The sequence below is a fragment of the Equus quagga genome, chromosome 13 (assembly GCF_021613505.1).
Source record: "Equus quagga isolate Etosha38 chromosome 13, UCLA_HA_Equagga_1.0, whole genome shotgun sequence".
NCBI lineage: Eukaryota > Metazoa > Chordata > Mammalia > Perissodactyla > Equidae > Equus > Equus quagga.
The window spans coordinates 33,139,735-33,158,483 of NC_060279.1; the positions used below are offsets into that span (position 1 = coordinate 33,139,735).

Consider the following 18,749-nt stretch of genomic DNA (forward strand, 5'->3'; position numbering starts at 1 on the left):
GATCTTTTCAAAGAATCAAGGTTTGGTTTTGTTGATTTTCTCTATTGGTTTTTTACTCTCTATTTTGGTTATTTCTGCTCTAATCTTTGGTATCTCCTTTCTTCTGGGGCTTGGGATTATTTTGCTCTTCTTTTTCTACGGTATAAATTTAGCTTATTGACTTGAGATTTTTCTTGTTTAATGTAGGCTATAAATTTCCCTCTAAGCATTGCTTCTGTTGCATCCTGTAAGGTTGGTATGTTGTACTTTCATTTTCACTTGTCTTTCTCAAGATTCTGCCCTATGTCTCTCTTCTCTTCTTTATGAAATCTCTGGAGAAATCAGCCCTTACCCTGCTTCTGAACATGTTTCATACTGAGCTGATACAGCCTACTGCAGTCATGTGCTGCATAACCACATTGCGGTCAATGACAGATGACATATATGACAGTGGTCCCATAAGATTAGTACCATATAGCCTAGAGGTGTACTAGGCTATACCATCTGGGTTTGTGTAACATCATTCTGTGATGTTCCCAAAACAATGAAATTGCCTAATGACACATTTCTTAGAACATATCCCATTGTTAAGCAACACATGACTGTATATCCCTCATTCCTACCAACAGGCTTAAGCCAGTCCCCTAAGTTAGAAATCCCAAAGTTTCTCTGATTTTTATTTCTTTTTTGCAGGATCAACTCAATCCTACCTTTTCCTCTGTTTCCTAAAATACTGCTTTCTTTATATCTTCCCATTTCTCAAAAATATTACGTGTTTCCTAATAACTTTCAAAAAAACATCCCTCCAGTAATCAATCAAGACACTTCACATTCTAATCTCAATCTACTTAGCATTCACTGAGCTCCCTGGGCCAGGTTCTGGGGGCATAAAGAGCTGACTAAGACATTATTTATGCTCCCAAAAGCACATCATCTAATGGATGAAATATGTAAACAATCGTACCCAAATGTCTGCTGACTCAACATCCTCACTAGAAGATGGACAGGACCTCAGCACCACCTCCTTGTTCCAAGTGGTCCCCCAGGGACTTATAAAGGCCCCCCAAAGGGATGCTTCCCATAGGCCCCCAAAGCAGCCTCCAGTCACAGTCATGAGGCATCCTCCTAATTCTTAATCTCCTCTTCTGGTTCTAGTCTGCCACATCTGCTGCCAGCAGAACTGCTTACAGAAGGCCTCAATGCCCTGCCTAACCCAAGAACATCAATATGCATGCCCAGGACATTCCCAAAGCATCAGTGCTGATTCCAGGCAGGGTAGAGAAAAGGGCCTCCTTGTGCCCCGTGGGACACATCTCATCACTTGGGCCCCAAGCAGCTCAGCTTGTGTCCAAAGTCTCACAGAGGAGATTTTTGAACATTTTCAGTAATTTCTGACCTCTTCCCTAAGCAAAATGGCTCAAATCCTTTTTTTTTTCCTTACACCTGCAAGAAACTATTTCCACCATCTCCTTCTCTTCCTTCTGCCACCTTCTCCTCTTCTCCCACCACAAACTCCTTTCTCCTCTCCTGGTACCAATGCAAATCCCCCACAAATACAAGCAGAGGCAAACAGGATAAGGGTAAATAGGAGCTCACTAGGTGGAAAAGGTGGGGAAGGGCATTTCAGACAAAGGGAACAACAAGGCAGAGAAAGAGCAGGACATTCTTGGAAGAATCACGAACAATCCATCAATGGAGAACTTCTTGTTCTTATTCAAAACCATGCTACAATATTATCTCCTCTGTGAAGCCTTCCTTGACAACCCCCAACTCTCCCCAGCCCATCATTCTCACTCTTTGTGCTCCTATTGAGCACATACCTCTATCAATTCAACATTTATTGAGCTCGAAATCATGCACAGTGCTAGGAATACAGAGATAATGAGCATAATCCCTACCCAGAACATTATGGAAAAGAGAGGAGAACAATCTTGTAATTATAACAAAGAGAAAGAAGTCCCTGATATTGAATGCACAGGATACAATTAGTGCTACGAGGGTAATGCAGGGGCAAGCACTATCCTAGGTCAACGCCTACCTCATCACACCATAACTACTGGTTTACCTGTCTGGCTCCTCTGCCACATGTGAGCCCAGAGGACTGACATGTCTTATTCATATTTGTATTCCCAGTCTACAGCCCAGAAACTGGTACATAAAAGGAATCTAATAAGTATAGTCTGAATGCCATGGTTTCTAAGGTGTTACTCACTGAATAGGTATAAAACTGAGCAAATAGAATGAATGACTTGTTAAATAAATGAATAATTGCAATCTATAAAAGCAAAGCAACTTTAAAGGAATATGCTATGTATGGGAGGAACAGTTCCCGGGGAGTCCTTGGGCCACAGAATATGCCCAGAGGAGTTAGTCCTTAATATCCTGGATAGATAACCTCCAAGAAAAGGAATGGAGACGTGTTCACTCACTCGACAAAATTCACTGGATGCCTACTATGTGCCAAGCACTGTTGAATGGTATTCACAATGAGGAACAAGACAGACAAAAATCCTTTTCATGGAGCTTACATTCTAGTGGACGAGAGAGAGAATAAAAAAAAAAAGTATGCAAATTACGAAGTACACTAGGTGGTAAGTATTATGGAGAAAAATAAATTCAAAGGCAGCTGAGTGTACAGGGGTGAGAGTTGGTGGTAAGGAAATAATGGTCGCAGAGGGCCTCTCTGAGAGGGAATGTTTGCATTAAACACTTTATGCAGATGAAAGAGTGAGCCACGTGGACACCTGAGAGAAGCGCATTCCAGGCCGAGGGAATTGCAAGCCCTGTCCTTTTCAAGGAATAGCCAGGCCAGCATAGTTTGAGCAAAGTGAATAAAGGGGAGACTTATAGGAAATTAGGTCAAAGAGAGAAAAATGATCAAGTCATTTCGGTCCATACGGACCATTATAATTAGTTGGTTTTGATGTGGTTTTTGTTGTTATTTTAACCTTTTTTACTGAAATATACCATACAAAGAGCAAGCTGTACAAATCCTGAGTCACCTTAATGAATTATAGCAAAATGAATAAACCTGTGTATCCAGACATGGATCAAGACATAGAACATTACCAGCACCCGCAATTCCCCCGTCCGCTCCCTCCTCCTCACTGCTCTTCCCTCCTCTCAAAGGTAGCCGCTATCCCGACTACTCACAACAGAGATTTGTTTTGCCTGTTTTTTAACTTTAAATAAATGGGATCATACCATTGTATCCGATTTGTATCTGGATTATTTTTTGCTCAAGATTTTGCTTGTGATATTCACCCATGTGATCCCAAGAAGGAAGAAGTGCCAAGATGACAAATAATGGCATGTCGAAGTGCTAATGGGAAAGATACAGTGCAGAGGGAGAACTGATGATGGCAGTGTTCATGTGCCTGGCATCCACATGACAATTCAGCAAAGAGAGGAAGTAGGAGCTCCGCCTGGGAGCAGAGAGTCAGGAACCCAAGAGATCCTTCCTCCCGTACTCAGGTCCTCTCCTAAGAATCAAGAGAGCTCTAGAAGGTTGGGGTCATGCTTGTGGTTATTTATTCATTGATTCACTCAAACATTTCCAGATCCTACTTTTTTGTCAGGCACAGTGCTGATGTACAAAGATAATTAAGGCATGGTCAGTTAGACAAACAAGTAAACAGGACTACAAAACGGTGTGATAAGTACTAAGTATTTGGCAAAGGAAGCATCTTCTTTGAGAATCCTTGTGACCTTTTCACCTTTTTTGCTCAAACGTTAATGTCTCTGAGATAGTCTCACGAGACTATGGCCGTCACATGTTCCTTTCAAATTATACTGGTTACATTTATATTTGTCAGTTTTATCTCAACTACTAGACTATAATCTTTTTGAGAACTGAAAAGATATCTTTTGGTATTATGAAAAGAGCACAAAGTAGTTAGAGTCAAAGTTGTTGGGTTTGGGGGCCAGCCTGGTGGCACAGTGGTTAATTGTGCAGGTTCCGCTTCTCGGCGGCCTGGGGTTCACTGGTTCAGATCCCGGGTGCAGACATGGCACCACTTGGCACGCCATGCTGTGGTAGGCATCCAACATAGAAAGTAGAGGAAAATAGCCACAGATGTTAGCTCAAGGCCAGGCTTCCTCAGCAAAAAAGAGGAGGACTGGCAGTAGTTAGCTCAGGGCTAATCTTCCTCAAAAAATTTAAAAAATAAAAAGTTGTTAGGTTTGAATCCTGACTCTTGTTCTTTAGCTGTGTAACCCTGGGAAAATTAGTTAACCTCTCTGTGCCTCAGTTCCTTTATCTATAAATAGAAAAAATAATCTCCATCTTACTTACCTCACAGAATTGTTGTCAGCATCAAATGAAGTAATGTGTAAGAAGAACTGTAAATTCCTATTGTTAGTCCTCTAACTATCACAAGCCTACCATGTTGGACATGCAGTAGGAAATAGTAAATGTTGGGCTTTACTTATACTTGTGGTTTCTGGAGTCCGTGCCAGGGAGTTGATATATTTCCCTGTCCCCCTCCACCTCACGCCCAGAGAACTCAGAGTCTGGGGTCTGATAGTGTGGCCATGACCCAGGAGTGACCAGCCAGTCTGGGAGGATGGACTGAGCCAACTGCCCACTAACCAGGAGTGCCAGACAATTTGGGGGGGATGGAGCCTTTGTAACTGCCCGTCTTAACCCTTTGTCTAACCCTATTCTCTTGATCAAATCTCTGGGCTTCAGTATCAGCGAGCTCAAACAGACTGGCGGAGTTCGAGGGAAAGGGCGTGGGGAGCCCCGGGGGAGGGCAGGGGCACTTATAGCAGTTTCCCTTCTGTGTTTACAGGGAACACAGTTTCACAGACCAGCTCAGCCCCGCTGATGGTGGATGGGTTTCTGGGGGAGTCGCTAACTCTTCCCCTGAAGCTTCCTGCAGGAGAGAAGATCTATTCCATCACCTGGCTTCACAACGGAACATCTATCGTCTTCATAGACCCAAATGACGCACGAATCCTGGTGACTGCTCGCAAACGGAAAGATGCACTGAAAGTCACCCAGTCCTACTCCTTGCAGCTCAGCAACCTGACGATGGCAGACACAGGATTTTACAAAGCCCAGATAGGCACAGAGAACTCTTCAGTGTTTTCCAGTTACACTCTGAGGATCTTCAGTGAGTCAGACCATGGGGTTTAATCACGGATGGACTAAAAAATTTTATAGTTCAAATCTATGTGACTGCAAGTGTGCACTATAGCCTAGTGGTAAAGAGTACAGCATTTGGGGGCCGGCCTGGTGGCACAGTGGTTAAGTGCACACGTTCTGCTTCTTGGCGGCCCCGGGGTTCGCCAGCCCGGATCCCGGGTGCAGACATGGCACCGCTTGGCACTTCATGCTGTGGTAGGCGTCCAACATATAAAGTAAAGGAAGTAAGGCACGCATGTTAGCTCAGGGTCAGGCTTCCTCAGCAAAAAAAGAGGAGGAATGGCAGTAGTTAGCTCAGGGCTAATCTTCCTCAAAAAAAAAAAAAAAGAGTACAGTATTGGGAGTCAAACCAAGGTCCAGCGTGGTAAAGCACCTTGATGGCATTGAATAGCCAGTTAGTGACAAAGCTGAGAATAAAATCTAAGTCTTGTGATTTCCAGCCCAGAATCACCCCTGTTCCCCTCAAACAATAAACTGGTCCCTTTCAACCAGAAAGTTAGCAGAAGTAATGGAAATGAAACATCTATGATTCTGTTACCATGTGCATTACACGTATTTGTCATGTAATCCCCAAAAAAGCTCAATGAAGTAGGTAATATCCTTACCCCTGAGACATAGCATCAGTCACAGCAATCTGCCTCCAGTCATAGCGATAGTAAGTGGCAGAGCTTCCCACGTAACTACTTGGCATGATATCTGCCTTTACACAAAGGCTAGGAGGACCTGATGGAGTGGTCAGTGTACAGAACAATGGTCAACCTAGAAAGTGCTCTATAAGGACGAACTAATCAAGAGAAATGTCTTTTCTATCAAAGTTATTTAATTTCTAACAATATTATCCCCAGATGGCTCATGTTCTCAACATAAAATTATGGAAACTAGAATGAGACAGCTTATGAACCAATATTAGAAAAAACAATCCTTCTAGCAATCAGTGACGTTCAGAGATACCATGAACGGCCTTAAGAGAATCACTTAGCAGGAATGTTGTACAAGAGATTCTAGCATTAAATTGGCAACTTTAAAGGCCCCTGAGATTCTACAGTTCTTTTCTACTAGAGAGCTTGTAGTGTCTAAAATTCACCCAGAATCCTTTGAGTTAAAACATAGTATCCAAAAAAGCACTATTAAAATAAAATGTCATCACAAATAGGTTACACGCTAACCTTTAGTATCCCCTGAATATTTGGCAGACTTACATGTTAGATGAGTCAAACTCGTGTCCCTGCAAGAATAGGACAGAGAACAGGTAAAAGTGATGGGAAAGAGAGGATGTCTGGAAAAGTTCTGAACAGGGATTCCAACCAAAGGGGCCAAATCACCCTGGGGCAGTGTATTCGTTTCCTGAGGCTGCCAAAACAAACACCACAAAGGTGGTAGCTTAAAACAACAAAAATTTTCTTCTCTCATAGTTCTGGAGGCCAGGTGTCCAAAATTAAGGTGTGGGCAAGGCTGCCCTCCCTCTGGAGGCCCTACAGAACTGTCTCTTCTTTGACTCTTCCAGTTTCTGGTTGCTGCGGGCATTCCTTGGGGTTCCTTGGCCCGGGGCTGTATCACTCCAATCGCTGCCTCTGTGGTCACATTGTCTCCTCCGCCTCTCTGTGTTTTTTCCTCTTCTGTCTATCTCAAATATCTCTCTGCTTTTCTCTTACAAGGACAGTTGTCATTGGGTTTAGGGCCCAATTAGATAATCCAAGATCATCTCCTCAACTAACTTAATTACATCTGCAAAGACCCTTTTTGCAAATAAGATTCTGGGAATTAAGACATGGAAGTATCTTTTTGGAGGTCATCATTCAATCCAGTACAGGCAGAATCACCCTGGGTGACCAATGATCATCAAGGCAGTGCTAGGACCCTGGGGAGAAGAGAGACACATCCATTGGAAAGTCTGAGAACAGACCCCACACCAGGCTCCATCACACTTGTTGAGACAATTTTCTTCTGCCACTATTCAGAAGACAAGGTATGACTTCTTCTGCAACAACCACACACTTAAGGCTCAGTGCCAATCGTTTCTCAGGATCTTTTGGAGCACCTCTCCTTCAAAGGCACATACACAAAGAGATGTGCAAAGAGATTGTAAAACACCAACATGTTTTACCATAGTGTAAAGGAATTTCAAGGTACGAAGGTTTTTTAAAACATTGACCAGTTACTCTGTATGTACCAGGCTAGAGATGGCAAAGATTTGATCTTATGAGACAACATCAATTAATTTGGAGTAACTGCCTAGAGTTCAGTGTTAAGAAAGATGTTGAGGCTTAAGTTTACTCATTGGTCAACATTTGTTAACCATTGACAATGTACAAGACACTGTTCTAGGTGCTTGCAATATAGCAGTGAGCAAAACAGACAAACATCCCTGCCCTCGTGGAGCTGACATTCTAGGTGGGAAATAGGGAGAGGTAATAAACAATACACACAATGTATAGACAAATGACACAGTATGGAAGAAATCCATGAGCTCTATGGAAAAAAAAGCAATTAGAACAACACAAGGAGTATCACGGGGGACAGGGAGCAGTGGTCAATTTTAAATAGAGTGGTCATAGTAGGCCTCATTGAAAAGATGCCATTTGAGCCAAGACCAGTTGGAGGTGAGGGAGTGAGCCGTGCAGATATCTGGGTGAAGAGCCATCCAACACTGGCAGTCCCCTGTGACTAGCATGCTCAAGGGACATCAAGGAGTTCAAACATCAAGAAGCAGAGTGAGGGGGACAGTGATAGGAAATGAGATCAGTAGAGATATAGGGGACCACTTCATGCAAGGCTCTGAGAACCATCAAAGACTTTGGCTTCTACTCTCAACGAGATTGAGAACCATTGGAGGGTTTTGCAGAGAAATAATATGCTTTTTTTTTTCAAAGATTGGCACCTGAGCTAACATCTGTTGCCAATCTCCTTTCTTCTTCTCCTTCTCCTCCTGCTCCTCCTGCTCCCCAACGACGAGCACACAGTTGTATATTCTAGCTGTCGGTCCTTCTGTTGTGCTCTGTGGGACTCCACCTCAGCATGACCTGATGAGCTGTGCCATGTTTGTGCCCAGGATCCTAACCAGCAAAACCCTGGGCCACCGAAGCAGAGCATGGGAGCTTAACCACTTGGACGGGCCAGACCCCAGTAATATGATTTGACTTACTTGTTTAAAGGATCCCATCGGCTGCTCTGTTGAGAATAGACTGTAAGGCACAAGGGTGTAAGCCAATGTACCAATTAAGAGGCCATTGTGACAATCTGAGCAAGAGATGATGCTGGCTTGCACCAAAGTGGTAGCAGTGCAGGCAGTGAGAAGTGGTTGGATTCTGGATATATTTGTTTTTTTAAGATTTTAGTTTTTTCCTTTTTCTCCCCAAAGCCCCCCAGTACATAGTTGTGTATTCTTCGTTGTGGGTCCTTCTAGTTGTGGCCTGTGGGACGCTGCCTCAGCGTGGTTTGATGTCCGCACCCAGGATTCGAACCCATGAAACACTGGGCCACCTGCAGCAGAGCGCATGAACTTAACCACTCGGCCACGGGGCCAGCCCCTCTGGATATATTTTTAAAGTAAAACCACAGGGATTTCCTGATGTGGTGATATGAGATGAAGAAATAAGTCGACAACTCCAGGGCTTTTGGCCTGAGCAACTGGAAGGATGCAGTTGTTATCAATTAAGGTGGAGAGGGCTGCAGACTAAGCAGGTTTTGGAGAGGAAAACAGGAGTGTTTTTGAACATTTTGAGTTTTTGAGACACATTGTATCCAAGTGGGAATGTCAAGTAGCCAGTTATATATTCATTAAGTGGAAAAAGGTAACAAGATAGATTTTTCAGGTCAGTCATGGACATAGGTTGAGGGAGATGTGACATTCTTGCCAAATATTTGCCACTGCTATGTTAGGTACTGTCTCATTTGATCCTCATAATTACCTAAGAAGTGAGTTTTAATGCCCAATTTTACAGATGAGGAAACTGAGGCTTGGAGAGATTAAAAATTTATCCATGATCATGGAGCCAGTAAATGACACAGCTATGATGCTAACCTAGTCTTCCTAACTCCAAATCCAACACTCTTGCCATTAGGTGAAAGCTCTGTTCTAGCAAGATATATTCCACCACTCCTACTCAGTTAACTAAGCTTAAAGCATTACTCAGTCTCTTCTAATCAGACAGTTGGAGTCATTCCATTCTTTATCGGGTCATCTTTACTTCAACCCTGAGGCCAAGTCTAGGTCAGCAGCCTTCTCTGTACTGCTTCATGTCCCATGTATTCACTGCTACTGACATCTTACTAGGCGATATTTTCTGGTCTCTGCTCTAAGAAACTTCTGCATCACATGTCTTCTCAAATGTCTGAATATATTGCACTTCTTTGCTCCGCAGAATTGCTTGCTCTCAGTTTCTTCACTTCTTCTTTCACTAATACTTTGGTTCTCAAATTTTCCCTTTCTGAGTAGCTGACATTCTGCATTACGGTTTCTTTGTCATCACTGGAGCCAGTGTCAGATACACTGAGGACCAGGATTCCCACAGATTTTTGGGAAGTGTGGTTTCCCAAGGAAGTTCAGCATCCATCTTCCACCCCAGCTAGGGAATTCTGATGATGGAGGAAACAGGGCTCTTCTACCTAGTCTTTTGGTTTCTGACCTGGCTAAGGTAGAGCTGGCCCTCAGCTTAGTCTCCAAATTGTCTTTACACAAGGGACAGTGAACAAGGGCTAGAAAAGAACCCAGGAAAAAACAGGGGCCAGAAAAGTAAAGTGGCCAGCCCAAAAATACACAACTAGTTGGTGGCAACCCCAGTCCTTCACTTCCCTACTACTTCTCCTCTAGCTACTCTGTCTCATACTGATGTCCCTCATCAATTGATCACCCCAGATACTGGTCTCATCAAATAGGCAATACAAGCAGAGTTATTTACAGAGTATACAAACCATAACATGCGGCAGAATGTCAGGTGGAATACAGAAACACTGAGGTGGATGTTTTTCACAGAGGGCTGGGCCAAGCCATTTGTCCTCAATCCTGCACTTTTGTTTGCACACAGGACGACTGAGGAACTTACAAGTTGCCAATCATTCTCAACTGTCTGTGAATGGGACTTGTGAGATCCACCTGACCTGTACTGCGGAGAATCCAAATGACAACATCTTACTCAAGTGGCAGATCTCAGGAAACACATCTCTAAATGAAGCCAACATCACTATCTCCTGGGACCCCAAGACTTCCAATGAAGAGACCTACACCTGCATAGCTCAGAATCCTATCAGCAATTTATCCTTCTCTGTCTCTGCCCAGAGTCTATGCAAAGGTAACAGTCTGTCTCAGGTCTCTCTGAAAGCCTTGAGCAGCTGTGGGTTGTGGCATGTCCCTCACGCCCTACGTGATTCCCAAAACAGCAGCCCAGTGGGAGGAAGCCAAAGGATACTGGAAGAGAACAGACAACTTCTGGAGCTCTGTGCCTCTCACTACCCCCAGAGGTCTCTTCTTCCTCCCTCCTCCACCCCCAACTCCTCTTCCAGCCCACTCAGGGGCCAAGAGTAAAAGTCCTTGGGAAGGCAGGGTTGCTTCCTCCCCCTGACTATACCAGGCTCCACCCTGCCCTATCTGATACATGGGGCTCCCACTCACAGAAAGCCTGCCCAGAGCCCCAGAGCCTCTGGGTATGGATGAACCCACTCAACCCCTGAAAGTGGCCTAGGAGAGGCTCAGTAGAGGCTCTGAGAAAAATACTCTGGGCCTCGTTCAATGTGTCTCAAGTGCGACTTTTTTTTTCAGGTGTTTTTAATCAGAAAAATCAACCTCTGGATATCAAATGGATTATAACTATAACTATAATTATAATTGGAGTTCTTCTGGCATGCATATTCATCTATGTTTGGGGGAAAAAACCAGGCAGGTTTCCTTTCTTCCTACTTGTCTCTTCTCCAAGGTTCCAGAAACTTAAAGTCTGGGGCCTCCCTTTACCTGTTGTGGAAGAGGGAGGGTGCAAACTCTGGCTCAACTAGTCCACTGGGACCCCTGGGGTGTGACCACACACCTGCTAATCTCCTGGGGAAAGTGTCCTACTGGGAAATGAATGAGCCAGCCTTATGGCCTGCCTGTCCTTCCCTTTTGGGTCCCCTCCCACCACATCTTCTAGAGAGACACCTTATGGGGGTAGGGTGTAGAAGACCTCTCTCACTACAGTCACAAGTTTCAATTTCCCTGATTTTATTTTTCAGGTTCCTTTTGTTCCTGTACTCAGCAAGGCCAGAGTCCTGGTGAGCTTCCAGACTCTTAACTTCCAATCATAAAACAGATGGCAAAGCTGAATGGAAGAGGAAGGGGGCAGGTCAGAGGGTTGGATAAAGAGAGAGGAGGGAGTCAGAATGTCATTACTCAGATGGACCAGATGGTGCAAGAGGAGATGACTGGTAACTATGCAAGTTTGTCGCCTGTGGGACTACAGGGTCCCTTACAAGCATGTGAACCGGTCACTCACACAATTTCTTGGAGTAGGATTAGGTTCGTTCTCCACCCTACTGAGGGGAAGCTAAGGGCCAGTGAAAGGGCTCATGGCCTGCCCACTGTCACCCAGCAAGTCCAGGGCAGAGACAGGAGTAGAGCACCAAAGGCCCTGACCCTGTGACTCTCTCCAGCCAGGGTTTGGTCACTGAGTAGACAGAGTCAAAAGAAAAAATGTGATAATATAGAGACAGGAACACAGGCTCTAGACTCAGATTGGCGTTGAGTCTCATTTCATGGGTGGGAGATATATGACATCATGTGTAGAGGACAGGGTGTGAGGTTTGGAGTCAGAAGGCATGCATTCAAGTTTTTGTTTGGTCATTTCCTGTTTGACTTTGTGCCAAGTCAACTGAACTTTCTGAGCCTCCAGTTCCTCATCTCTAATATAATCAAATCCACCTTAAGGACCTCTGAAAAGTTTAATTAAATGATATATGTGCAATAACAGGCTCCTTTATGCTCACCATTGTGGTCCTTTGGCTCTTGTGTAGGCAGTACTATTTGGGCCAGGAGCTTGCTGGCCCACATGTGTATCTGGAAGGAGCCTCTGAAGCTTTAGGGCACCTCAAGACCATGTTCCCCCAAGAGATGAGGTCAGAAATAGATCACATGATTGAGAAGGTTCTGGTTCAACCCAGAAATCCAAAGACTCTCAAAAATGAATGAAACCTAAGGAAGGGTAATGCCTCAAACAACTGCTTCTTTGGGACCAGAAAGTGTCCTGAAGTAGGCGAGGTCCTGGGGAGCAGACCCAGAGGCCTTCTGTCACTGACTGTGCCTTCCTGTATCGACAGCTGAGACCAGAAGGAACTTAGACTATGATTCAGTCTCTCCGGGGCACACTGTGTATGCTCAGGTCGCCACTCATCCAACCAGGGTGAGTCCTTTCAGCTTTATACTTTATCGTTGTTATTATTTTTACAGTCATTATTCAGAAACTTGTCACCACAATCTTCTGACTAATCTAAACGACATACACCATTGAGGAGAGGTGACAGCAGCGACGAGAGCAGCAAAGTTTTGTGCAGAAACTTTCTAGCCCCTCCTGCTCTCAGCCCAGTGGAATGTTTCCTCAGACCCTGCTTTACGCTGTTCTCTAACTGCTTAAGGCAGCAGTAAGTCTTGTCCCTTCAGTTGAGTTACAAGCTGCCTGAAGGTGAAATTTACGTCTTCCTCTCTCTTCCCCTATGTCTTAACCTGATGCTACTTGCTGAATGGATCAGAGTTCAACTAAGCTTGAGATTTTCCAAAAGGGACAATTCTGTAGCAGGGGGCTTCTCAACCTAGTTGTAGAGGAAATAGAGGAGCTCAGATGCAGTCTTTAAAGTGGGGAAGAGGGGCAAGAATTTGCAACCCCTCTGCAGTAGAGGACGCTAAAGGCATGAACAGCCCTCAGTCTTCCCCTCCCCTCTAGCAACATAACAGGATGGCCTTGGTCAGGCACCAGAAACTCCCCTGCCATGCATCAGCAATCCCCCACCACCCCAAAATAAAGCACCTGCAGGTCGGCACATTTCTAAATAGCACCATACATCCTGGGAGGCCAGTCTTCTGAAAAACAAGCCAAGAGAACTTGGCATTCCCCCAACTGATGGAAAGCAATGGTCTAGCTAGAAATCTTGAATTTCCCCAAGTTAAGCTCCCTTCACACAGCCCCTCACAGATATTTGCAAAGCAGGCTCCTCAAAGGGAGGGGACAAGAGAGGGTTCTCTCACTTATTCAGATATTTCTATTGCCTCCTGAAGATAACACGAATCACTCTTAACAAACCAACAAACCAATCTCCAGCAAATTTGTTAACTCTTTCTTTAGCAAAAAGTTATACTTTGGAGAGTTTCAGAGGTCTTAATCACACCCTAAATGTTATTTAATTAATTTTAAATGTCAAAACCCATATGGATGAGTGACTTCTTCTGTTATTGCTTACTTTGTATTCAAGCAGAGCCACTCTTAAGACGTGGTGTCCGTCCTACTCTACCAGTTCCCCACACTGGAGGAGAACCCAGTGAAATGATGAGCAGGCAGTTAGAATCACGGGACAAAATGGAGCAGGCAATACCTCCAGTTATAGCTAGTAAAGATCTGAGACAAAAGATATAATACAAAAACCATCTAGAATGTGTTAGTTCTTAAAAATGAAGGGAGGAGAGTACAGTTGGATGCAAAACAAGAAGGCTTCAGGGGCTGGCCCCGTGGCCGAGTGGTTAAGTTCGCGCGCTCCGCTGCAGGCGGCCCAGTGTTTCGTGGGTTCGAATCCTGGGCACGGACATGACACTGCTCATCAAACCATGCTGAGGCAGCGTTCCACGTGCCACAACTAGAAGGACCCACAACGAAGAACATACAACTATGTACTGGGGGGCTTTGGGGAGGAAAAAGGAAAAAAATAAAATCTTTAAAAAAAAAAAAAAGAATGCTTCATTTCCTTCATACCACCTGCCAACAAGGTCATCCTGTCTTTCTCTGGTTCTTGAGCCCACTGGTTTGCGGGCATGTTGTGCTTCTCTTTGGGACTCAGGAAATGCCACTAAACCTTCACAGGTTTGAGAGCTGGTGGTGTTTTGTCTCCAGCTCCTCTTGCTAAACCCTCCCTAGCCTTCCTCCTGGAGAACTTTGACATCATTCCTCTTTTGTCACACTACCTTTCCTGAGAATATAAATAGGCATGAGTATCTCTTTGTCTGTGTGAGCCAAATGCACATGATTATTTTTTACAGGAAAGAAACATCCCAACGCCTGCGGAAAACAGTGAGTCCACCACAGTTTACTCCACAGTTCAACAGCACAACGAGGTAAGCTCACAATTACCCCATGTTCTTACATTCTTACCTCTCTCCTCAGACCTACGACTTAGCAAATAAAATGCATAAGACATGATTTTACAGATGCACGAATACCAGCAAGATACAGAAAGTCTCAGGACATCATCAAAACATGTCTAAGAAGTTATCTTGTGTTAGGATCACCACGCATAACTGAGTTTTCAGCCTACTTGTTTTTTAATTTAACCCTGCCTTATGCTATCAATATTCCTATCTGCCTGTTAGTACTCTCCAGACCTCCTCTGTAGCCATGAGGGGTGGCCTGAGGCTCTGGTCCATATTAACCTACTTCATTTTCCTCTTTTTCCCATTAGCGTAAAACTATTTCTTCCAGATCAACTGCCCTTGACGATGTCATCTAAGTTGCGGAAAGGTCTCAAAGGAATTCAGGGATGACATGTCTTCTCCTGATCCTATGGGAGAGAATACAGCTTCACTTCTGCCTGGCAGCAGAATCTGAATATCTAGGATTATCATTTCCAGTCATTCAGATTTGAAACTCCTTACCCAGGTCAAACAGCTAAGGAATAACATCATTTCCATCATGTGGTCCAAATAACATTTTCTGATCTGCTCCAGGCTAAAACATGCTTCAAATAACATGCCTGGATATTGACTTTCTCTTTGGTAACTAAGAAAATGGAGTTATGATTGACAGAAAGCTTATAATCCAGAAGACAACCACTTTTCTCCTTTTAGAAAGCAGCAGGATTGTGACTCATCGGGAGAGTACAGTGTGTTGGTTACGTGTATGGTCTCTGGAGTAGGATGGGCCCGTGCCTAATTCTTTTACAGCATTTACTAGACACACCTCCTGGGACCTACCTAACCTCTTGGAGCTTTGGTCTCCTAGCCTGAAAAAGGAGTACGGTAATACATCAGCCATGTGATGTGAATCAGGAACTCATATGACCCCTGACATCAGCTTCCCTATCGCCAGGCCCTTTGGATTCAATCTCCAAATAAATATCTTTGACCTATCCACTTCTCTCCAGATCTTCAACCACCATCCTATATCCAGCCATGATCATCTCTGACCTGGAGTACCACAACAAACTCTGAACAACTCTCTCCAACTGTTGCTCGCGTTTCCTTCCAATCCATTCTCCACAAGACAAGACAATATTACAACAGTAATATTTTTAATATAAATCAGATCCTTCACTTGTCTGCTTAAAACGCTGCAAGACTTCCCAGTGCACTCAGAATGAAACTGAGTCCCCCTGGCCCTGGATGGTCTGACCCATCTCAAGCCTCAGCTCATCACTCTCCCCGCACTATCTCTATTTAGCCTCCCTGAGCTTCTTTCAGCTCCTCTGTTAGAGGAAAGAGTTCTCTATGTCACAGTTTTTACATCTGCCTCAAGGCCTTTCCTCTGCCTGCCTGGTTCCTCCTTTTCTTTAGGTCTCCGCTTACATATGTCACCTTCGAAGACAGACCTTCTCAGACCATTCCATCTAAAATGGATCCCCTTATTATTCTTTCACAACCTCCATGTCATTTGTCATTAAATATTTATTTTTATTTTTTTAATTCTGTTTATCCTACTATACCATAAGATCTCCAGGAGCAGGAACCATGATAATTTTGTTTATCACTGTATCCCTAGCACCTGGCACAATATATGAAAGTTCAATAAATATTTTTTAATAAATAAATTAATATGTAATGCAGTTTTGTAGAATCAAATAAGACAATGTACGTGAAGCCCTTAGCATAGTGCTCAGCGCATAAAAGGAATCAATAAACGTCAACTCTCGTTGTTATTATTATTATTACTAAATTACATTCTCCTGGGAGCCAGCTCCGTGGCCAAGTGCTTAAAGTTCCACACGTTCTGCTTCCACAGCCCAGGGTACGCTAGTTCAGATCCCAGGAGCAGACATACTCCACTCATCAGCCACGCTGTGGAGGCATCCCACGTACAAAGCAGGGGAAAACTGACACAGCAGTTAGCTCAGGGTAATCTTCCTCAAACAAACAAAAAAAAAACCAGAGAGAAGAGGATTGGCAATGGATGTTAGCTCAGGGTGAATCTTGTTCACACACAAAAAAAATTACATTCTCTTGAACTGACAGAATCTTCTCACAAACCTTCAGCACAAAAAGAAAGGAGAAATGATACGTTGTCTGTGCCCGACCTCCACTTCATTTCCTACCTTTTCTCAGCTCAAATTTTTGAATTCATTCTTTTACCCTATATGAGAAATAATGCTCCTCTTCCCCTAGGAAGCATTCCCTGATTTTTTGTGGGTTTGAGATATTTTTTTAAATTTTTCTTAAAAAGCAGTTTATTGAGGTATGATTGACAAACAAAAAGCTGTACATATTTAATGCATACAACTTGATGAATTTGGAGATAAGTGCACATTCATGAACCCATGACCACAATGAACACCACAAACATATCCATCACCTCCAAAAGTTTCCTTCACCCTCTTTATTTTTTTAATTTTTAATTTTTTTGTGATAAGAACATTTACCATAAGATCTACCACCTTAGTAGATTTTTAAGCACACAATACAATATAGTTAACTATAGGCACTATGCAGTACAGTAGATCTATGGGACTTAATCCCCTTGCATAACTGAATTTTAGACCCTTTGAGCAACACCTTCCCTACTTCCCCTCCCCCTATCCCCTGGTAACCACCATTGACTCTCTGCTTCTATAAGTTTAACCATTTTAGATTCCTCATATAAGCAGGATCGTATAGGATTTGTTCCTTTGTGTCTGACTTATTTCAATTAGCATAATATCCTCCAGGTTCATCCAAGAATTTTATTTCCTTTAGATATATACTCAGAAGTGGGATTGCTGGATCACGTGTTAGTTCTATTTTTAACTTTTTGAGAAAGCTCCGTAGCGATTTCCACAGTGGCTGCACCAATGTACATTCACACCAAGGGTTCCCTTTTCTCCACATCCTCACCAACACTTATCCTTTAATTTTTTTATAATAGCCATCCTAACAAGTGTGAGATAATATCTTATTGTAGTTTTGATTTGCATTTCCCTGACGATTAGTGATGTTGAGTACCTTTTCATATACTTGTTGGCCATTTATATGCCTTCTTTGAATAAACATCTCTTCAGGTCCTTAGCCCAACTTTTAATTGGGTTATTTGGTTTTTAGCTATTGAATGGCCCTGAATGGCCAAAAAAATCTTAAAAAGAACCAAGTTGGAAGACTCACACTTCCTGACTTCAAAACTTACTACAAAGCTGCAGTAATCAAATCCGTATGGTACAAAGATAAGATAAGACATAGAGACCAATAGAATAGAATAGAGAGTCCAGGATAAATCCTAAATTAATAAGAAACCATTATTTTGTTCCTTATATATTTTGGATATTAATCCTTTATCAGATATATGGTCTGCAAATGTTTTCTCCCATTCTGTAGGTCATCTTTTCATTTTATTGATTGTCTTCTTTGCTGTGCAGAAACTTTTTAGTTTGATGTAAACCCTTTGTCTATTTTTGCTTTCATTGCCTGTGCTTTTGGTATCAAATCCAAGAAATCATTACCAAAACCAATGTCAAGAAGTTTTTCTCTTATATTTTCTTCTAGAAGTTTTAGAGTTTTAAGTTTTATGTTTAAGTCTTTAGTCCATTTTGAGTTGATTTTCTGTGTAGAGTATATGATGAGGGTCCTATTTCATTCTTTTGCATATGGATATATAGTTTTCCCAATACCATACATTGAAGAGACTATCCTTTCCCCATTGTGTATTCTTGGCACCTTGTCAAAGATCATTTTACCATACAGTTTAGGGTTTATTTCTGGGCTCTCTAGTCTATTCTATTGCTCTCTATGTCTATCTTATGCCAGTACCATACTGTTTTGATTACTGAAGCCTTGTAGTATGTTTTGAAGTCAGGAAGTGTGAGTCCTCCAACTTGGTTCTTTTTAAGATTGTTTTGACCATTCAGGGTCCCTTGAGGCTCCATATGAATTTTATGAAGAATTTTTTCTGTGTCTGCAAAAACGTTGTTGGAATTTAATAAGGATTGCATTGAATCTGTAGATCGTTTTGGGTAGTATGGCCATTTTAACAATGGCAATTCTTCCAATTCATGTCAATGGTATGTCTTTTCATTAATTTGTGTCTTCTTTAATTTCTTTTTGCAATGTTTTACAGTTTCCAGTGTACAAGTCTTTCACCTCCTTGGTTAAATTTATTCCTAAGTATTATATTCTTTTTAACACTATTGTAAATTGAATTGTTATCTTGATTTCCTTTTTGGATAGTTTGCTGTTAATGCATAGAAATACAACTGATTTTTGTATGTTAATTTTGCATCC

The 18,749-nt window shown here is 42.8% G+C and overlaps 1 protein-coding gene across 5 annotated transcripts in view; it reads left to right on the forward strand.

The window, feature by feature from the left end:
- The window catches only part of SLAMF6 (SLAM family member 6), a 70,716-nt gene that overhangs the window by 13,633 nt on the left and 38,334 nt on the right, over window positions 1-18,749 (forward strand). Inside the window, exons 2-8 of one of the 5 annotated variants that reach the window (XM_046680711.1) lie at window positions 4,773-5,096; window positions 10,153-10,416; window positions 10,884-11,000; window positions 11,330-11,368; window positions 12,410-12,492; window positions 14,334-14,408; window positions 14,753-16,063. In XM_046680711.1, the coding sequence (XP_046536667.1) occupies window positions 4,773-5,096; window positions 10,153-10,416; window positions 10,884-11,000; window positions 11,330-11,368; window positions 12,410-12,492; window positions 14,334-14,408; window positions 14,753-14,800 (950 nt within the window). In that variant the 3' untranslated portion in view covers window positions 14,801-16,063. Of the gene's footprint in view, window positions 1-4,772; window positions 5,097-10,152; window positions 10,417-10,883; window positions 11,001-11,329; window positions 11,369-12,409; window positions 12,493-13,555; window positions 13,847-14,333; window positions 14,554-14,752; window positions 16,064-18,749 lie in introns of those variants that run through there. The other 4 variants (XM_046680714.1, XM_046680713.1, XM_046680710.1 and 1 more) reach the window with 4 other exon arrangements.